Source organism: Heptranchias perlo, chromosome 14 (genome assembly GCF_035084215.1).
Source record: "Heptranchias perlo isolate sHepPer1 chromosome 14, sHepPer1.hap1, whole genome shotgun sequence".
Classification (NCBI taxonomy): domain Eukaryota; kingdom Metazoa; phylum Chordata; class Chondrichthyes; order Hexanchiformes; family Hexanchidae; genus Heptranchias; species Heptranchias perlo.
Window position 1 is genome coordinate 30,394,570 of NC_090338.1, and position 20,911 is coordinate 30,415,480.

Here is a 20,911-nt window from a genome sequence, read left to right on the forward strand (position 1 = left end):
GATTGGAGCAGGTGGTTTGAAGCTCATACTAAACCTGACCTTTGAGCTTGATGTAGAGAGAGCTTTACTGTTCATCTAATTTGTGTTATACCTGACCTGGGAGTTTCTGATGTTGACACTACAGGCCCAAAATGGAAAAGTGTCATTCCTCAGCTTAATGAACACAAAATTCACCAGCAAATATAAAGCAAAAAAGAAACTCCCCTCAGATTACCCCAAAGTTCTGTAAAGTAAGAAAAAGCTCCGTTCAAGGGTGTCCTAAAGGTCATAGTTATTTTAGTAGATTTAACTTTTACATCTGTTTGTTTAACATTGATTATGTCAGTATATTTTCTATTGCTCCCTACATGCTCTTTCCAGAGCAGTTACAGCGACTGGTACAACGATAAATCTGTCACGTCAGTATCATGTGTTTACTTAGGAAATGAGGTCGGTTGGGAGTTTTCATGTGACACTACTCCAAAGCCCCCATCATTGAACCATTTCAGAAATTCTATTATAAAAACAGAAAATGCTGGAAATACTCAGCAGGTCAAGCAGTATCTGTGGATAGAGAAACAGTTCATGTTTCAGGTCGATGACCTTTTGTCAGAACTGGAAAAAGTTTGAGATTTAAGTTTTTAAGCAAGCAGTAAAGGAGGAGGTAGTATCAGTATTGGATAGGAGAAAAATAGATAAAGAGGCAGTACTCAAAGTAGAAAAGTCACCCGGACCAGATAGGATGCATCCTAGGCTACTGAGAGAAGTATGGGTGGAAATTGCGGAGGCTGTGGCCACAATCTTCTAATCCTCCTTAGATATGGGGTCGGTGCTGGAGGATTGCAAATGTTCAAAAAAGGGGAGAGGGATAATCCCTGCAATTACAGGCCAGTCAGCCTAACGTTGGTGGTGGGGAAACTTTTTTAAGAGACAATAATCCGGGACAAAATTAATTTGCATTTGGAAAAGTATGGGTTAATAAATGAAAGTCAACATGGATTTGTTAAAGAAAAATAGTGTTTGACTAACTTGATTGAGTTCTTTGATGAAGTAATGGAGATGGTTGATGAGGGTAGTATGGTTGATATTGTGTATATGGACTTTCAAAAGGCATTTGATAAAGTACCACATAAAGATTTGTTAGCAAAATTAAAGCCGTGGGATTATAGGGACAGTGGTAGCATGGATACAGAATTGGCAGAGGGACAGAAAGTAGAGAGTAGTGGTGAACAGTTGTTTTTCAGACTGGAGGGAAGTATGTAGTGGTGTTCCCCAGGGGTCTGTATTAGGACCACTGCTCTTTTTGATATATATTAATGACCTGAACTTGGGTATTGAGGGTATAATTTCAAAGTTTGCAGATGACACGAAATCCGGTAGTGAAAGCAGATTCAGTAATAACTTTCAAAAGAGAATTGAATAAATACTGGAAGGGAAAAAATTTACAAGGCTATGGGGAAAGAGCATGGGGGTGAGACTAATTGGATAGCTCTTTCAAAGGGCTGGCACAGGCACGAATGGCCTCCTCCTGCGCTGTATCTACTATGATAGTATGATACAGAGCCACGGAAAGGAGAGAGGGGAGGAAAAAACAAAAGGGAAGGCCTGTGATAGGGTGGAGGGCAGGAGTGATTAAATGACAAAAGGGATGATGGTGCAAGGCAAGGAGGGTGGTAATGGGACAAGTAAAGAAACAAAAGATGGGTCTGTTAGTGTCCCTGTATAACTAATTCTACTGTTTTGGGATGTGTGAGGGCCTGTTATGTGTTTATCGATCCTAACAATCAGGAGTTAAATTGACTCTGCAGTCTATGAGCATTCCATGTGACATTGAGAGTTAATGGAGTTTTGATATGCTCCAGTGTGAAGTGTTCAAAAGGGCAAAAATGTGCTTGTTTTAACAGGTTAGAAATCTGTGCTACATGGTGACACGGAGGGAGAAAATGAAACGATCAGTCTGCAGACTCCAGGAACAAATATTCCACCATCAAACCAAACTGATAGAAGAGAATCTCCATCGAGGTAGGGCTCTGCTGAATCAAGCCTCTTTATTCTACCTTAATTCCCTTTTCTTGGCCACAAGGTGCTGTCTGGTTTAAAACAGCCAGAGGCTAATTTTCGGTGATGGTGTAAAACTGGAGATATCGGATCAGCCGCTCGTCATACACCCCACCCAATTATCCTTTCCATTGACTTCAATTAAATACTTTTGAAGTGTAGTCACTGTTGTTATTTAGGCAAACACAGCAGCCAATTTGTGCACAGCAAGATCCCACAAACAGAAAGAAAAAGGACCAGAAAATTTGTTTTGGTGCTATTGGTTGAGGGATAGAAAAGTGCTGACCGGGACATCAAAAGAACTTCCCTGTTCTCCTTTGAGCATTGCCATGGGATCTTTGGCTTGAACCCACAGCCTTCTGATTTAGATGCCACTGAGTCAAGGCTGACATGAGTGTGTTTGTACCTTTTTTGTCCTGGTAAGTATATTTTGTTACTTTTCTAGCCCTTTTTCAAGTCTCACAGAACGTGTAACATGAAGTGGTGCAGCGACAATTAAAGCAGTCAATAAAAGAATTTTAGTTGCACATTGTAATTATGACTCTTTTGTTACAATTTTGATTAAAACTGATGTAAAACCATTGGAATCCAAATGGGAGTGTCTTACTAATGCAGTAGTGGCTGAGTGGAATGTGCCATGTCAATGTGTTGAGACAACCATTGAAAACAAAAAGGCTTTAAATACCAACAACCCATAGCATTGTCGATCTGAATCGGAATTTGTGACTTCTTTGAATGAACACCCACAATATGTCTAGGATCTAAACTCAAATGAGAAGGTGTTACAGCTGCCAGTGTACCTGAATGTGGATCGACAGTAACTGTATTGGACAGGATTGTAGGTTGAATTTCTATGTGTCATTTTTATGAAATGGGATATTCCTCTCAGCAGACTACTCACTCATCCTCAGATTTATCCACCTCAGGCACGGCGGTGTCACAATGACTGATCTAATAATAGATAAATAAAACTTGCATTTGTATAGTAGTGTATCACTTTGTATCATAATGAATTACTTTTGAAGCACGTAACTGTTGTACAGGTAAACACTGCAGCCATTTCTTGCCAGCTATGTCCCACAAGCAGCAATGAGACCAGTTAATGTGTTTGTTTCATGGTATGGGCTTAGGGCTGTATGTTGGCCATGGCACCAGGAGAATTCCCTGTTTTTTTTCGAAAAAGTGCCATTGGATCATTAACGTCCACCTGAGCCACTAGAACCGACCAGTGGGGCCTTGGTTTATGTCTCCTCAGAAGGGCAGCATCTCTGACAATGCTGCGGGTTCCTCAGTGATGCACTGAAATGTCAGTCTAGATTAGGAGCTCAAACCCCGATTATGTGGGTTCTCCTCCCATAATCTTCTGACTAGTCAACCTATGCTAAACAAAAAGAAAAAAAAGTCAACTGTCATTTATCTCATTGCTATTTTTGGGATATTGTTGGAGAATGGCATTTGTTCACATAACAGTTTGAAGCATTGTTTAAAGTGTCTTGTTAGCAAAGCCAGAAGATTACGTTTCTGACATCAGATTGGGATGTCAGCTTTCTTTTCTCCCAGTTTTTTTTTCTCCTTGGTATGCTAGGATGTTGTTCACAGGCAGCCGTTTGCTACTTCCCCCAGGAGACCATTCTTTTTGTGTGAGCCTAGACTGCAGCTTTTAGCACAACGAGTGACTGCGTGCATCATAGCCAACCCCATCCCTGTCTGCTCTTAATTTCCATACAAATGCAAACTTTCCAGTAGTGGCCACTATAGATAGAGATTGGGTCCAGGGCCCCTGGCTGATTCTTCTTCTTCTCTTCCCCAGCTCTCTGGGGATTCTAAGACTAATTGTAGTTGTCTCACCACCACACCATTTGGAGTCAGCTAACTCAGCACTGACTAGAGATAGAATGTGGGACTGAGCTGGTCTGTTTGGGCTAGTTTAGCAGTCAGCACATTTACAGTGATTTAGGTTTCAAGATACATTTCTAGATTTCATAGGACATTCAGGGAAAGAAAAGATGAGCACTGCAGTTAGTTGCAATTCAAATCTGTCAGCGATAAAATCCTGGGCCTGATGACTACACTCATAACCATCCTTCTTCTCGTTACTGTGGCACACTCAAACTTTGTTCAGGGAATTGCCCGCCATATCTGTTTATGCTAAGTTTCTGTACCTGGGTTTTTTTTTAAGTTCCCATAACTTTTTGAGTCCTTTCTGAAACAGCTAGTGACAGAACATCAGCACTACTCTGACTTTTCTTAATTACACATTGGACTGTGTGAATGGCTCAGAACTTTCTTTAGCATTAAAGACTTGCATTTATATAACGACTTCAGGACATTCCAAAGTGCTTTACAGCCAATGAAGTACTTTTTGAAGTGTAGTCAGTTGTAATGTAAGAAATGTGGCAGCCAAATTGTGCGCAAACAGCAATTTGATAATGACCAGATAATCTTTTTTTCTACTGATGTTGGTTGAGGGATAAATAATGGTCATGACACTGGGGAGAACTCCCCAGCTCTTCTTAGTTGGGATGTCCCGCCTACAGAAGATTCTTGGACATGCACCTAACTTGACCAGATGGACTTGCACTCTAACCAGATGTTAAAGAAGGATCAGGTACATCCAGTAAAAAAATGTTTTTATTATTCATTCATGGGATGTGGGCGTCGCTAGCAAGGCCAGCATTTATTGTCCATCCCTAATTGCCCTTGAGAAGGTGGTGGTGAGCTGCCTTCTTGAACCACTGCAGTCCGTGTGGTGATGGTACTCCCGCAGTGCTGTTAGGAAGGGAGTTCTAGGATTTTGACCCACCGACGACGAAGGAACGGCGATATATTTCCAAGTCGGGATGGTGTGTGACTTGGAGGGGAACGTGTAGGTGGTGGTGTTCCCATGCGCCTGTTGCCCTTATCCTTCTAGGTGGTAGATGTCGCAGGTTTGGGAGGTGCTTTTAAAGAGGCCTTGGCGAGTTGCTGCAGTGCATCCTGTAGATGGTACACACTGCAGCCACGGTGCACCAGTGGTGGAGGGAATGAATGTTTAGGGTGGCGGATGGGGTGCCAATGAAGCCTGCTGCTTTGTCCTGGACGGTGTCGAGCTTCTTGAGTGTTGTTGGAGCTGCACTTTTCCAGGCAAGTGGAGAGTATTCCATCACACTCCTGACTTGTGCCTTGTAGATGGTGAAAAGGCTTTGAGGAGTCAGGAGGTGAGTCACTCGCCACAGAATACCCAGCCTCTGACCTGCTCTTGTAGCCACAATATTTATATGGCTGATCCAGTTTAGTTTCTGGTCAATGGTGACCCCCAGGATGTTGATAGTGGGGGATTCGGTGATGATAATGCCGTTGAATGTCAAGGGGAAGTGGTTAGATTCTCTCTTGTTGGAGATGGTCATCGCCTGGCACTTGCCTGGTGCAAATGTTACTTGCCACTTATGAGCCCAAGCCTGGATGTTGTCCAGGTCTTGCTGCATGCGGACACGGACTGCTTCATTATTTGAGGAGTTGCGAATGGAACTGAACACTCTGCAATCATCAGCGAACATCCCCATTTCTGACCTTATGATGGAGGGAAGGTCATTGGTGAAGCAGCTGAAGATGGTTGGGTCTATTGACTTCAGTTTTATGAGGGCTCCTTGATGCCACACTCGGTCAAATGCTACCTTGATGTCAAGGGTAGTCACTCTCACCTCACCTCTGGAATTCAGCTTTTTTGTCCATGTTTGGACCAAGGCTGTAATGAGGTCTGGAGCCGAGTGGTCCTGGCGGAACCCAAACTGAGCATCGGTGAGCAGGTTATTGGTGAGTAAATGCCGCTTGATAGCACTGTCGACGACACCTTCCATCACTTTGCTGATGATTGAAAGTGGACTGTTGTGGCAGTAATTGGCCGGATTGTATTTGTCCTGCTTTTTGTGGACAGGACATACCTGGGCAATTTTCCACTTTGTCAGGTAGATGCCAGTGTTGTAACTGTACTGGAACAGCTTGCTAGCTGCTTGACCCTGCTAAAAAAGAAAAAGATATAAAGCATAAAATAGAAGTGATTAAATAAAATGCTTAATAGATTTCGAACTGCACAGTACTTATGACTCAAATTGATAACCGAAGGGGTGGCCCCCATTATAACCACAAGTTGCATTTCCTTGCAACAAAAGTCATTTAGAAAAATAGAACAGAACTTGGGGAAAAAGACAAGTGCTGGGACAGCAACTTCAAGGTTGGTGTTGGGCGCAAGGCACCATTTGTACATAGTTGTAACATAACTCATTGACTTACCCAGTTTACCTTTTGCCTCGTCATTCCCAAAGCCAGATGTGGTTTGGCTGAGCGTTTTCATTCCTCTGCAGTCATTTGCCAGTGTTGGCAAAAGGTCTTTTCTTGTGCAGATATCGTCCTTTATTTCTTCTAATTTCTCAGTGGAGAGGGTGGAAGAGAACTGCTCAACAGGAAGTGTAGGAATCACTCAGTCTTCAAAATTCAGTTGTTATTGTCCAGAGTTTATCTTCCTCTTCCTCCCAAGCTTTAGCAACTAGTGCATTGTTTTAATTGATGGAGTGAGGGGTAAAAGAAGAAAATCTTTAAGATTCCTTCCTATTTGATTCTCTTGAAGTTTGGCTCACATTTTCATGGGTTTACGATGCTGCTGTCAGGACAAGGGACCTGACTTTAGCGATATAAATGCATGGAGACAGCACACAGACTTCACTCTGCCTCGATCCAAACTACAAAGTGCCAAATATAAAAGCGCCTTTAGCTAACACCGTTGTACCTCATATATGAGATACTATTCTTAAAAAGATCGCTGAAAATATTTTGCTGTTAGCAAGTGTGATGGTGAACATCAAACTCTCTGATGCTCCATGCAGTTGACAAGTGGTGACATCCTCGCTGAAGACAGATTAATAAAACTGCACATGGGTATTAGCCTCATCATGTCACCAGATCGTCCTGTTTGAAGCAGTGGTATTATTAAGGAATACTCAGGACTCTCTCTATTTTGACAGAACAATTTTTTGAGGAAGCTCTGTTCTGTGCCCCAGGCTGTTTGAAAGATGCTGCTCATGGCACCTATAATTGTCAGGTTTTGCTAGTAGAATTAGTCTACAGGCTCAAGCATCATCTTTGATGCCACTCAGTGATTAAGCAGCAGTGATGTTCAGACACCATAATCCAATCAGGACATAGCTGTTTTACCCTAGATTATTAGGTGGTGAAATGAGACTAAAACAAATACATGTTTACCCTTATATTGCCCAACAATGGTGAATGGTTATTTTTTGGACTGGAGAGGGGTGTGCAGTGGTCGGTGCTGGGACCACTGCTTTTCTTGATATATATTAATGACTTCATCTTGGGTGTACAGGGCACAATTTCCAAATTTGCAGATGACACAAAACTTAGAAATGTAGTGAACAGTGAGGAGGTTAGTGATAGACTTCAAGAGGATATAAACAGGCTGGTGAAATGAGCGGATACGTAGCAGATGAAATTTAACGCAGAAAAATGCAAGGTGATACATTTTGGTAGGAAGACCGAGGAGCGGCAATATAAACTAGAGGGCATAATTCTAAAAGGAGTACAGGAACAGAGAGATCTGGGGGTATATGTGCACAAATCATTGAAGGTGGCAGGGCAGGTTGAGAAAGCGGTTAAAAACGCATACGGGATCCTGGGCTTTATAAATAGAGGCATAAAGTACAAAGACAAAAGTCATGATGAACCTTTATAAAACACTGGTTTGACCACAACCGGAACATTGTGTCCAGTTCTGGGCACCGCACTTTAGGAAAGATGCGAAGGCCTTAAAGAGGGTGCAGAAAAGATTTACTAGAATAGTTCCGGGGATGAGGGACTTTAGTTACATGAATAGACTGGAGAAGCTGGGGTTGTTCTCCTTGGAACAGAGAAGATTGAGAGGAGATTTGATAGAGGTATTCAAAATCATGAAGGGTCTAGATAGAATAGATAGAGAGAAACTGTTCCCATTGGCAGAAGGGTCAAGAACCAGAGGACATAGATTTAAGGTGATTGGCAAAAGAGCCAAAGGTGACATGAGGAAAAACTTTTTTACACAGCGAGTGGTTATGATCTGGAATGCACTGATGGAGTGGGTAGTGGAGGCAGATTCAATCATGGGGAACTGGATAAGTACATGAAAGAAAGAAAAAAGTGCAGGTCTATGGGGATAGGGCGGGGGAGTGTGACTAGCTGGATTGCTCTTAAAGCCGGCACAGACTCGATGGGCCAGATGGTCTCCTTCCGTGCTGTAACCTTTCTATGATTCTATGAACAACGCTGCCATTATCTTAAAGGTGCAAATAACTCCACAGGGCAGTGTAATCAGTAGTAAACTCTTGGCTGTAACAAGAACTTGCACTTATGTAGTACTTTTCAAGACGTTCCAAAGCACCTTTTGAAGTGTAGTCACTGTTGTAATGTAGGGAATCGTGGCAGGCAGTTTTACACAGCAAGATCCCACAAACAGCAATTAGATAAATTACCAGATAATCTGTTTTATTTGAGTGAGGGATAAATGTTAGCCAGGATACGATACTAGGAGGACTCCCCTGCTCTTCTTTGAAAAGCGCAATGGCATTTTTACATCCACCCGAGATGGCAGATCGGGCCTCAGTTAACGTCTCATCCGAAAGACTGCACCTCTGACAGTGCAGCACTCTTGAAGTGCCAGCCTAGATATGTGCTTAATTCACTGGAGTGGGGCTTGAACCCATGACCTTCTGACTCCGAGGCAAGAGTGCTACTGCTGACATAAGGTTGACATCTGTGATCCACTGCCCTAGCTTTGGTTTGTGTATGAATGTGTGTGTAGGACGAGTGTTTTTCCTCTCCTAAAAGCACTAACTCATGGTTACAACTTCATGTATTTAATATGTAGCGGAGAGCTTGCAAAATTAAAAATCCTGCTCTTTGTGAAATGGTGGGGGGGGGGGGGGTTCTCCTAACTGTGCTGCTTCACCACATGCTGCTGAAAGCGCTGAATGAGTTAACTCCATTTTTGTGTTATTATTGTATATGTGCCAGTTCATAGCTGGAAAATTTGGATGACGTCGGGCACTTCCTGTGATTGCTGTACAATTCCAGTTGTACATTTTGTTACAACAGGGTTGAGACTAATTGCAAAGAGTGACGTGGGGCTGTCTAATCTTGTTCTTGTGTGGGTGTTTGTTATTTTAAAGTTTGCCTTATCAGCGTTTGAAATCCACACAGTGAACACCAGACAGCTTGATGTTTTTAGTTCACAAGTAAGGCTGACCAGATACTGGTCAGTCTGGTGAGTGGAGTAAGATCCTTATTAAGCAGCTGACTGCGCAATCTTCTGATTGCATAACCAGTTTAAAAATAATTTGTAACTTGAAATTTGTGTTCTCCATCAGTTTTGTGTTGACTAACCTCTGCAGGCAGTGATGTGAATTTGTGCCCGGAGGTTGGATTTTATGTATTATGGTGCCACCATCGCCCTTGGCGGAAGATGTTGTCATTTTCTGGCAGAAGTGGCGGCTTGAGGAGAAAAAATATAGCGGTGGTCCAGGAATGGTGAAGTGTTAGTGATGGCTAAAGAAAGAAACAGTGGTCGCAGTGCTGTAGAAAGGTGATATGGTGGCAGCCTTAAGAGACGGACCTTAGCAATGATCTACAATAGAGAGACAGCAGCAGCTGTCTCTAGGAAAAGGAATGGCAATAGTGGCTGCACTGGGAGAGGGGAAGCAGTTGCCTTGGGGATCAGAGCAGCAGGTCGTGAAGGGAAGCTAGTTTGTGGAATTGCGCACTTGCACTCTGCAGGAGAAGCAGCAACTGACCGAAATCAAGGCTTTGGGAAGAGAATCCATGGTGCCAGGTGAGTGCAGCTACTGGTAATCAGAAGGTTTTTCCTGCAGCAAGGAAATTAAATTGAAAGTTGACCTTAGACTGAGCCAAATGCTTCCCAGTGAGGAAGGAATAAAAACTGAAAGTAGAGCTGGGCTGCTCTTGTAGACCTCCTAGTGGCTGCTTTCAGGGCAGCATTGACAGTGTAGGTGATACAAGGGGACCGAAGAAAGTGGAAACAAAGAAAATGTCTTCTATAAAAGAAGTCTTACCCTCAGGAAAAAAGCCTAAGGGCCAGTGTTTTCATTTTGCTGTGATTTTTTTTGTTTGAGTTTTTTGTTTATTTTTGAGGAGTAGCACTAATTCTACAGTCGGACGATTAGCTTTCTACGATATGGTAGCTGTGGCAAATGGAATATAAACGAGCTTTACTAGCGTTTGAGGGAAAAGCAGGAGAGGGACCATGCCAGAGAGAAGCAAGAGAGGTTAGGCAAATCAAACAGCACGAGAGGTAAAGAGTAGAGCGGCAGAAATGTGTGAAATAAAAATAGACCTGGAGTTTCCTCCATGAGAACAACCCAGAGGTTAGACCTGAAAATGCACCTAATGTTGCGCCTGTTTGGCCGATGTCAAATTACGCTCAAGTATCCTCCCGATCTCACTGGAATATGCCCAAACTTAAAATGTTGCAGTAAGTCTTTTGTAATGGTGCTTGGCTGCATACCGATCTCATTTTGTTGATTCATCAATATAAGGGGAGTGTCAAGTTTGGTTTTCAGACATAGCTGACTTTGAACCTCCATTTTGAAATTACCATTGCAATTTTTAAAAAGCTGCCACAGCTGTGTTGCCTCCAATCTTCATTTTATGATAAGCATTATTCTTGGTTGAATTCCACTCAACAGTCTCCACATTCACTGTCACTAGAAAATCAGATGAAGCACTAAATGGGCAGAGATCTGTCATAACCAATCTCCACCCATATTTCCAATTGATTACCATTATCTTAGGCATTTCTACATGATAAAAACCAGTAGTCAGTTTGGCCTTCAGTGTTTGGTTGTCTATCTCAGATGCTGCCTGGTTTATGTGAACTTTGACCTTACCAACAATCTACTACTTTAATATTAATGACATGGTGGAAACCAATGTTAGATCCATTCATGTGCCCAAACGTCCATTGGATGGTTGGCATTCCTGTTACACACAAAAAAAAGAATACAAGATGGTAGAATTTCTGATTGGTTACTATTTATCAGGTGGAATCAATCAGAAATATGGAAGGAGATTTATTACACCAGATGTCCTCTCATTTAGCACACTACTTAATTTTCCAGTTGTCTTTTCAAGTGACGTTGGAAGTGCTCATCAGTTTCCCAGTTCCATCATTTTAATAAGGCTTCAATGACATAATTTAGCTGTCAACGCGCTTTCAGGAGTTTGCAATAGAAAAGCACTGAGTCACAGACTTGCCCATATAAAATGGGCCTAGTGAGTTGCTAGGGGCTGTACTGTAGGACTGAACGATTTATTGCTGTTTTGAGCCTGATTTTCCAGCTTTTATGTTCAATTTTTCCTTCTCAGTGCTTAGCAGCTGAGGCTGCTTTATGTCAAGTGTCTTGGCACTCCCATTGTTTGGACATCTGCAATGTTGGTACAGTGGGGTTGCCCCAAGGGACTTCCCTTTATGCTTTTCGGAGGAAGTAGAGGAGGAGCAACATAGGGATGTCAACACATGTCAGGCTACACAGATAGACTATGCCCATCTACCAGTATCCTTGTACTGCATTTCCAGGCAGAGGAACATCTATCTGCATTTGGTAGAGGAGCTCTGCAGGTGGTTTAGATCATCAAAGAGGAAGTGACAGAGCAGTGCAATCTACTGCAAGCACCTGTGACCAACATGTATCATAAAGCTACCAGAGACTGGAATAGTAAACAAAGCCACCCTCCTCACTGTCACCTCGTGTAACACCACCTCCACTTCGCCAGTCACCAAACAAAGTAGTTGCACTGCTCCATTTCTTGGCCAAAGACTCTGTTTCCTGCCTCCATGTTTATTTAAAGTGTCTGCACCTGAAACGTTAACTTATCTGTTCTTTGAACAGATGCTGAAAGACCTGTTGAGTCTTTCTACCATTTTCTGTTTTTGTTTCAGATTTTTAGCATCTGCAGAATGTCGCTTTTTGTTCTTTCCAAGTTCATTTAAGTGTGTCATGCTTTAGGGTAATCTGATTATTTTTCCCTGAAAAGATTTGAGAATAAGTTACTTTTAAGTGTTGGGTTTTAAAATAAATGTGGATTTGCACAAGTTGAAAAAGGAAGGTCACAGGCTACAACCATTTGCTGAATTATAGATAAACACTGACACCTTTACCCAGGATGATGGGGAAACAACAGGGGAGTTGTTCTAACAGGGGTTCCCAATAAACATTCAATGGGATGTCCCTCCCTGTTGATCTTCGTGTGAAGCTAGTTTCAAATGGACGGAGCGCAGTAGCAGGTTTCATTAGCAGCTCTTCTGGCCAATCCCTGGAGAGGGAGGGTTTGGGAACCAGGCCCCAGCTTCCTGTGGGGACAAGGAGGTGAAACTAAGACCGATATGTGAACAGGCAGGTAGCAAGGGAGAGTGAAAAGGATGGAATACAAGAGAGAAGTTAGAAAATTAGCTTTAAGTCTAGCAATATGAGCCATTAAAGTGGCGTAGAATAGCATTATTTTTATATTATGCAAAGACAAGTTGTATTGATGGAAATAAGTGAATCGAATCATAACTGTTTTCCTTGTTCATTTGATGGAAAATAATGCTGTTTAACAATTCATATCAAGTCTTGTCTAAGTAGCCACTCTGTCCACCTTCAGAGATTTTGAAGAACTACATGTGCAAAAGATACATGTATCCAGTCCAGATCACAAAGCAATTCTATTGTTACATTCCTGGGTTATGCTTTCATACAAGTAGATATAGGGCAGTCTGAGTCAACTTCCATAAAAGTAAGATGCTCAGGCTGCGTAAGGGTGTGACTGACATACAGAATCAGAGGAGGTATCTATGACCTACCTGAATTTGTGACAGCAATTTTCCATCTCCTCCCCCAGTGAGCTCGCAACGACAGACCCAGTGTGACCTGGGAGCTCACCCACATTATGTAAATGAAGGGGACATTTGAAAAATCAAGCAGGGTGAGCACACTAACGGTGAGGTTGGTGCTCATAACTCACTGCAGAACAAATAAATGCACGATTGGAAAATCTATCCTAAGATATCCAAGTTGGAACAAATATAAATAGTTAGTGTAATATTGATGATCTGCACTAGATGTAAACATTTGTTAGTAAACACTCTCCTGTAATATTTAAGAGCAGACACTATTGTTCAATTTAGTTTGAAACCTGGATTCCAGTATTGGGTTCCTAAGCAATGGACTTTGCGTCTGAATGGACTCCAAGACTCAAAATCCTTCCTCTGGCAATGATGGAAAGTCATCTTCATTTTTTTCTCTCCTTCCTCCCTGAAGGTATCTGCTCTTCACTGCAGCACAGTTCCACACAGTACCTAACCCCTAAGGCTATTATTATGTGTGTGAATCTTGATAGCGAGTGTCAGCAGGCTATTTAGCCACCGGCAGGCGTCACAGCTGAGCCCATTCCTGTCCTCACCAACTGTCCACTTCTAGCAGGGATCACTAGATAACGGTTAGAAGCAGGAATATTGACCGACTTTACCCTCCATGACTCAATGAGGCCAATTAGAATGCTTCTACTGCTGTCCCAGGTAAGGTTAGCTAACTCGGGACAGAGTGGAGAATAGTATCGAAGGATGTCCTAGTCTATATGGTTTAGGTGCTTACTGCACTAACCAGCTGAGCTAATGGGGAAGTCATCTTCATTTTCACTCATCAGTTGTCCATTGATGGTATGTCCTAGAGTTATAAACCATCCGATCACTAGTTTCAATAAAGATATTCTTGGCTGATGTGTTTGCGTTTGATTAGCTGGTCACTAGAATTCTTTCCACCCAATACACCTGTGCTGCAGCCCAATCAGGGTTACCTGTATTTGCTATGCAACAGTATAATTAACACTTTGGAATATGAATTCTGTATGATAATTAGGTCAGTATTTTGATATGCTAGTACAAATAATAATAAATATCTTTTCCTGCCTGTGAGATAATTATCCTGATATCCATGACCGACTAACAGGAAACTGGGAAAAATAGTCATTTTTTATTTTACTTGCATGAAGGATATTGCCTATTTATAGACCATAATGATTTGTGGTATTTATATAATTTTGTTTTATTTTTGTCTTAAAGTTAACTAACTCAGCATAGATCTGTGACCTTCCTGCTCTCTGTGATTCAGTATCACACCAATCTTTGAACTTAGCCACAAGACAATTGAGAACCTGCGGCACCTTGTTCTAACTTACAAAAACACAACCTGCTGCCAGTACTCTACATTGATTTGCAGAAATTTGATAATCTCACCAAGTTTACTGCAAGCTGCTTTGTTGTACCTTTTTAGGCTGTTGAAAATCTATTTGGTTGAAATATCAGCATCTCTGTGTTTGAACCATTCTGCCACCAAGCACTCAGAGGACCTACTCCTTTTGAATTTTCAGCAATCGAAACATGGTACCTTGGGACTCAGTATTAATAGACAGTGTTTGTTATCTGAAATAAAAACAGAAAATGCTGAAGAAGCTCAGCAAATCAGGCAGCATCTGTGGAGAAAGAAACAGAGTTAACGTTTCAGGTCGAAGACCTTTCGTCTGAACTGGAAGATGTTAAAAGAGTTAAAGTTTTTGAGCAAGTACAGAGCCAGGGAAAAGGAGGAGGGAGAGGAGGGGAGGAAAGAACAAAAGGGAAGGTCTGTGTTGGGTAGAGGGCACGAGTGATTAAATGCCAAAAAAGGATATTGGTGCAAGGCAAGGATGGTGGTAATGGGACAGGTTAAGAAACAAAAGATCGATCAGGAGTAGCTGTAAATGGCAGCAGCAGAACCATTGCCAGCACTAGCTGACCGAAAAAATGGGAGCAGTGGTTATGATCTGAAGTTATTGAAATCAGTATTGAGTCCGGAAAGTTTGTTATCTGCTTTCGTTGATTTCACGCTTAAGAAAAATGTCGAACTTTGTAATTGATGTTGTTAGGGTTCGTAGATCCCGGTCTGGACTGAAACTAATTGATAGACTGACGGTGCTTACTAGCATCCCGCAGCAGCACAAAAGTGAGTCTGTGAAGAGATTTGATAAGCATCTGATGTTCATTAGAATATCTTGTTAAGAGTAATTGCTCCATTGATTCCCTCACTATGAGTCTTCTTTCATGTGTCATCATAAAGATACCCAATCCCAGATGATGTCATTAAAACGCTGCTGGATGAATTGAGCACCCCATTCAAAACTGCTTAAGAGTTGTGTGAAATGGACAACCTCACTGTTGAAGTCAGTTCAGATTCTTGTATTTAATTTCCAAGGAATAAACCTGTTGGGAAAATATTGCTGCAGTGTTGATGTAGTGCTTAGGTATGATATGATATATAGGGAACAGTTTTCCTCCCCTCCCCTGGGTGCACGTCAAGCAGAGTGCTCCGGCTAACCTGGCCTGAAGCTGCCTCTATTTCAGGGTTCAAGTCATTTTAACTGGCCCAACATACTCCATGTGCAGGCCGATCACTTGGCAGGGGTTTAAGCCTGCACGTGGGGGTAAAACCCCAAGCTCTACTGCAGGCCTGGGACCTTGCTGTTCTTGAAGATGTGATGAGGTGCTGTATGAATACAAGTTTTTTTTCTTTCTTGGAGAGTAGTCTGGGCGTTTGTATGGGAGATGGTACTGATAGCAGTTATAATGGTGCTCGGCTGTGAGTTTTGGGGGTTGGGGGGGCTCACTCACCATTGGATAGGCCCAGACGTCCGGGGACAGTGAAGTCTGTTTTATTCTTTTGTGGTATGGTGACTGCCACCCTGAACAGTTGAATGCAAGGGGATGACCAGAATGTGCTTCCTTCTGAGTGCATCCCTTGGGAAGGGTGTTATGTGTGGATCGCTTGTGGGGATGGTATGCTGAATGTATTATATTCAGTTTTCTAAATGTGCTAGTAACATCTAGTAAAATGCACACCTCACCCGCCGAAAGGGACAGCTGCCGGAAACCGATGGGGTCCTTCTTTGAAAATATCTAACTGCCAGTAACCGTTCCTATGGTCCCCGGCAGTGGCCACCTGACATCGCCCCTCACCGGCCAGCTTCCGATTTCCCGCTGGTTTCGGGTGGGGAAACTGGCCGGTGGCATGCAGATGAGGCCTGGGAGTTCCAATATCCAGGTTTGCCCCACGCCTGCCCGATTCCTACCTTGAGTTAACATCGGGGCTAGAGTCTTTTGAATTTGGGCACTCTTTGTGCTGTCTGTTTGGAATGCTAACTCTCTGCTGGACATGTAAACAGCTCTAACATGGGATAGTTTTCACCACAACTTTATTTTTCTTTTGAATAAGTTTCTGTGTTGATATTATTCGTTATTGATGGTGTCGGCCATGGTTCAGTGATGAGCACCCTCATGTCGGAGTCAGAAGGTCATGGGTTCAAGCCCCATTCCAAAGACTTGAGCACATAATCTAGGCTGACATTTCAGTGCAGTACCGAAGGAATGCTGCACTGTCAGAGATGTCGTCTTTCAGATGAGATGTTAAACCAAGGTCCCGTCCACACTCTCAAGTGGATATAAAAGATCCCATAGCACTGTTCGAAGAAGTGGGAGGGGAGTTCTTCTGGTATCCTGGCCAAAATTTATCCCTCAACCTACACCGCCAAAAACAGAGTATCTGGTCATTTATCTAATTGTGGAACCTTGCTGCGCACAAATTGGCTGCTGTGTTTCCCTGCATTACAGCAGTGAATACATTTCAAAATTGACTGTGCAGCATTCTGGGATGTCCTGAGGACGTGAAAGGTACTATTTAAGAGAAAGCTTTCTTCAAAAACTTTTTTTTGAGGGGAAGGTGGTATCATGGGGTTGTGTCAAGGAATGGTGAGATAGGTGAACTTCCTAATGTCAGCTGTACGGAAACACTAAAGGGAGGGAGGGAAAGTCAGCCTCAGGGCGGCTCCTGCATTTGTATCTGTAGCTGATTTCAGAGCATCGTAGGAGCAGGTTGTCTGTCCTTTTGTGTTAATACAGCAGTCAGCTGTGCTACCTAATCATTTTTTTTCTTTTCCACTAACCCCTCTGATTTTCTCTACTCGCCCCTTTTCTGCTGAAGTACAACTCCATGGGCACCAACAGCTGAGGGGTACCCTGCCCAAGCATCTATTCTTCAGGCATCAGCAGGCTATTTAACCAGCCATAGTTGAGCCAGGCAAACATGCACACACTTGTAGCACAGTTCTACATCAGACATTACATTTACCAACTGACTCATCGAGGAACTCCAATGGGTGAATAAAAATTGAAACGTCTGAACAGTCCTCTATACACAGCCATTATATTCACTCCTGTTAATTGACAGTTTGTCCAGATTAGACATCACCATGCTTGCATCCTAAACTGTGTGCAGTTGCTTGTTCTATGATGCTTTTTATTTTAATAATTTACTGAATTACAGCAGATCAAACATAATAACAATCTGAAATATTTTACACCCTGGACAAACTTCCACTGTAGATAAAAATCTGCAAGTAATTGCACAACAGAATATTATTACTGATCAATTATGAATTTCTGATGTGAGTAAAGTATAGGAAGTGGGCTATTCAAAAACAGGAACTGAAGGCTGCTTTCTGATGAAGCTGTAAAATCCACCTACATTTGAAGTTCCAGAAGATGGGTAATAGAGCCATAAATAAGGAACCCCGGTCATCTGTTATGTGCCTTTGTGATTGTCTGACAAACCAGCTTCCTCTGTACTTTCATCTCTGAGCTTATGTTTTTCTAGGTAGCTGGGACTGGCTGACATCACAATAACCCACTTTCAAGCATATTATGTTTGAATAACACTGCTCTTGTTACAACCATCAGGGAATGCTTCTTATTTTTAAATAAAAGAATTGAAAAAAAAATTCCATTTATTTTTCTCCCACTAACTATAGCCAAGAAAACAGATGGACAAGCAACCTGCTCCTGAGTTTCTCCAATCGGAATTGGGTACTAAGAGGTTTGTGAGACTGTCCATAAGGATGACTCCCTCTCTGGCTTCGCTCAGTACTTCCCTACAGCATTGTGACTAAGATCATCTGGACGATTGCAGTCATGATATTTAATGTCCTGCTCAGTAATGTTGCACATCAGTGCTCCAGTGAGCTGCACCACTTTGTTGCCTGGGCACTATTTGTCTAAACTCAGATTTCAGATGTTTTACCTGGATCTGATTCTGCAACATTCACACAAGATCTTCACCCTGCTCCCACAGTCTTTTCTCCATTAAATAAATACAGCAGCCATCCATGTTACCAGATTTGGGAAATTCTGTGTTGGATTCTCTGTCCTAGGATATTCTGGAAAAAAAATAAAAGGAAAACTGAGTGATCCAAAGGAGCGTGGGAAGAACCGATCAAAGGGCAGTCTTGAGAAGAAAGGCAAGTTAAAGAGTGAAACACGGTCCTTATTGAAGCAACTTGGTAAGTCATCTAGGTGCTCATTGTTGTTTAAAACAAAAGAAAAATAAGGAACAGCAACATGCTAGTAGTCCAGTGCCATGTGCGTCTTAGTTGGAGGGTGGGGGGGTGCGTGGCGGTGGGAGATCTTTGTTCATAAGATTCCCTACGTGTCAAAGACATTATCTTTTGCCAGGGGAGCCACCAAGCCCATTTCTTCCCCAGAAGAAGGGAGGTAAACCAGGTAATATCTCACATTCCCTGGCAGCCAACTCTAAACAGGGAGGGATCATCTGCTCACTTTTAATATATGAATTTTTTCTCAGCACTTGAAGCAGTATTGATGCAAGATATTCAGAATGTCAAATCCTTTGTACATGTTGTGTAACATTGATGTGACGTCTTTGTATGAGACGACGCACATGACTTTAGCAGGCCTCTTGGTGAGCTTGATTTGAGAGCTTTGAGTGACACAGCATTCTAAATTACATCTTGCATGCCACTGATAGCAAGGCCAAAATAAATATGTCTTCTACCCTTCTAACTTAGGAAGGGAGAGAGACCAGCCTAGAGCAGGGGGAAAGGACGGAAGGAAGAATCCTCGTCTACACTACTGTAGTGTTACTCCTGGAAGATGTGCAATGAATTTATGGCATCTCTAAAAAAAAAATCAATGAACTAGACCGAAGAGGATCATGGATATAGGAAGATAATTTGCAAGGAGGAAAGAAAGGAATAAATTGCTCTACATGGCTATATTTGTGCACCTCAGTAGATCTTTTCACTTCCCATTCTAACTAATCCTTATAGGCTGTCTGAGTGAGATTCCCTAGACACTGAACTGAGACTTAAATTCATTGGGATTGAAAATCCAATCGGCCTGCTCCATTGGTGAAAGTGGACCATAAGGCTACTGATCCCCAAAGATGCAGATCCCTTTCCAAATTTCAGGAACGGGGTCATTAGCATAGTTGGGGCGGACCGCCAATACTTTCAAGGTAACTTCAGTTTCACCCACCCTGACCCACCCTTCAAAGGCCTACAGCCACTCCGCCTGAGGTGCCCGAGGCCTTTTCAGGGCCAAAGACAAAGAGGAGTTTAAAAATTCTTCTTCTAAAGGAGCCAATTCCCAGCATAACAAAAATAATCAGTCCCCCTTCAAGATCAATTATGTTTCGGAGACTTCAAAAGCCTTTCTTGGAACTTTCATGGAACTCTTTCCAACTCTTAACCAAGACTTCCGTTGAGGCTTACTGAGGGTGTAATAGGTGGAATTCTGGGATAGTCCGGGAACCCCTCCCAGACAGGCTCCTTTGATGTGGAGGTTTGAGCGGAAGGTTCACCCATGTGTCACCACTGGAATTCCTTGGATGGGTTCCATTCTATTTTGCAGTCCCTCCTATGTTTTGGGCCTGAACTGAATTTTGGAGCTATTGTATCTAGGATCTTTATAGCCAGCAGAGCCAGGAGTCAATTTGGATAAGATTGGAACTCATACCACAGAGATAAAAAGCCAGTGTAGTTTACCCACAGGGTTGTTCAGTCTGTCTACTGTACTTTACTGAGGGTTGCGACTCAGTAAATGATAGCAATTTAGTAGCTGTATATGATGCCTTTCAAAGGCATATGACAAAGAAAGTCGTAAGAGACCGCTAGTGAAGCGGATAGGGCTTACGGAATTAGTGAAGTGAATCAAAGACTGGTCCGACAATTAGAAAGTGAGATCATAACAAATGGATATTGTCAGATCTGTACAAAAGTAGTGGGCCTTGCACTGATAGTGTTATTATTTCTATAAACAACCTTGATTAGGAGAATTGTATTTCCCATTGAACTAGCTCTGTATGGGAGGTAACAGAGATAAATATTATTCAGCGACATTTAGAGTGCTTCAGCGGTTCCACTAATGGATGGAAAATACCTTTTAAAATGGATAAGTGCTAAGCAACACATGCAAGTGTGAAAAATAATAAGTTTGTTTCCAGTCAATGTACTAAGATGAAACTTGCGGAGGAAAGGGATTAGAGGAGAGGAAATCTTTAAAATATTTCGAGTGTGAGATGGCGATATACAAGGCAACAGAATGTGAGCATGTCCAGGGATGGTGTGTTGATTTTGTAATGCATTGGTGAAACAGTACACATTGAAAGGGAGTGGGAGTGGAGAGAAACCTGGTGCATTTGAATTGGATCCCTAATCATAGAGGGAAAATCCAACAACACAATGAAAAAGGCTAATGGATTGCTGGTCTTTATATCTAGAGGACTAGAATAGAAGGGGGTAGAAGCTATGCTACAGCTATACAAAGCCCTGGTGAGATTACACCTGGAATACTGTGTTCAGTTCTGGGCACCTCACCTTAGGAAGGATATATTGGCCTTGGCGGGAGTGCAGCGTAGATTTACTAGAATGATACCCTGGAGTCCAAGGGTTAAATTACCAGGAGAGATTACACAAACTA

At 42.4% G+C, this 20,911-nt stretch overlaps 1 protein-coding gene across 8 annotated transcripts in view; it reads left to right on the forward strand.

Annotated features, from left to right (window-relative positions):
- Positions 1–20,911, forward strand: part of jade2 (jade family PHD finger 2) — a 167,347-nt gene that overhangs the window by 129,608 nt on the left and 16,828 nt on the right. For 7 of the 8 annotated variants that reach the window (XM_067996197.1, XM_067996201.1, XM_067996196.1 and 4 more), the window contains 2 exons: positions 1,884–2,001; positions 18,346–18,474. In XM_067996197.1, coding sequence (XP_067852298.1) covers positions 1,884–2,001; positions 18,346–18,474 — 247 coding nt within the window. The remainder of the gene's footprint in view (positions 1–1,883; positions 2,002–18,345; positions 18,475–20,911) is intronic. The other variant, XM_067996200.1, reaches the window with a different exon arrangement.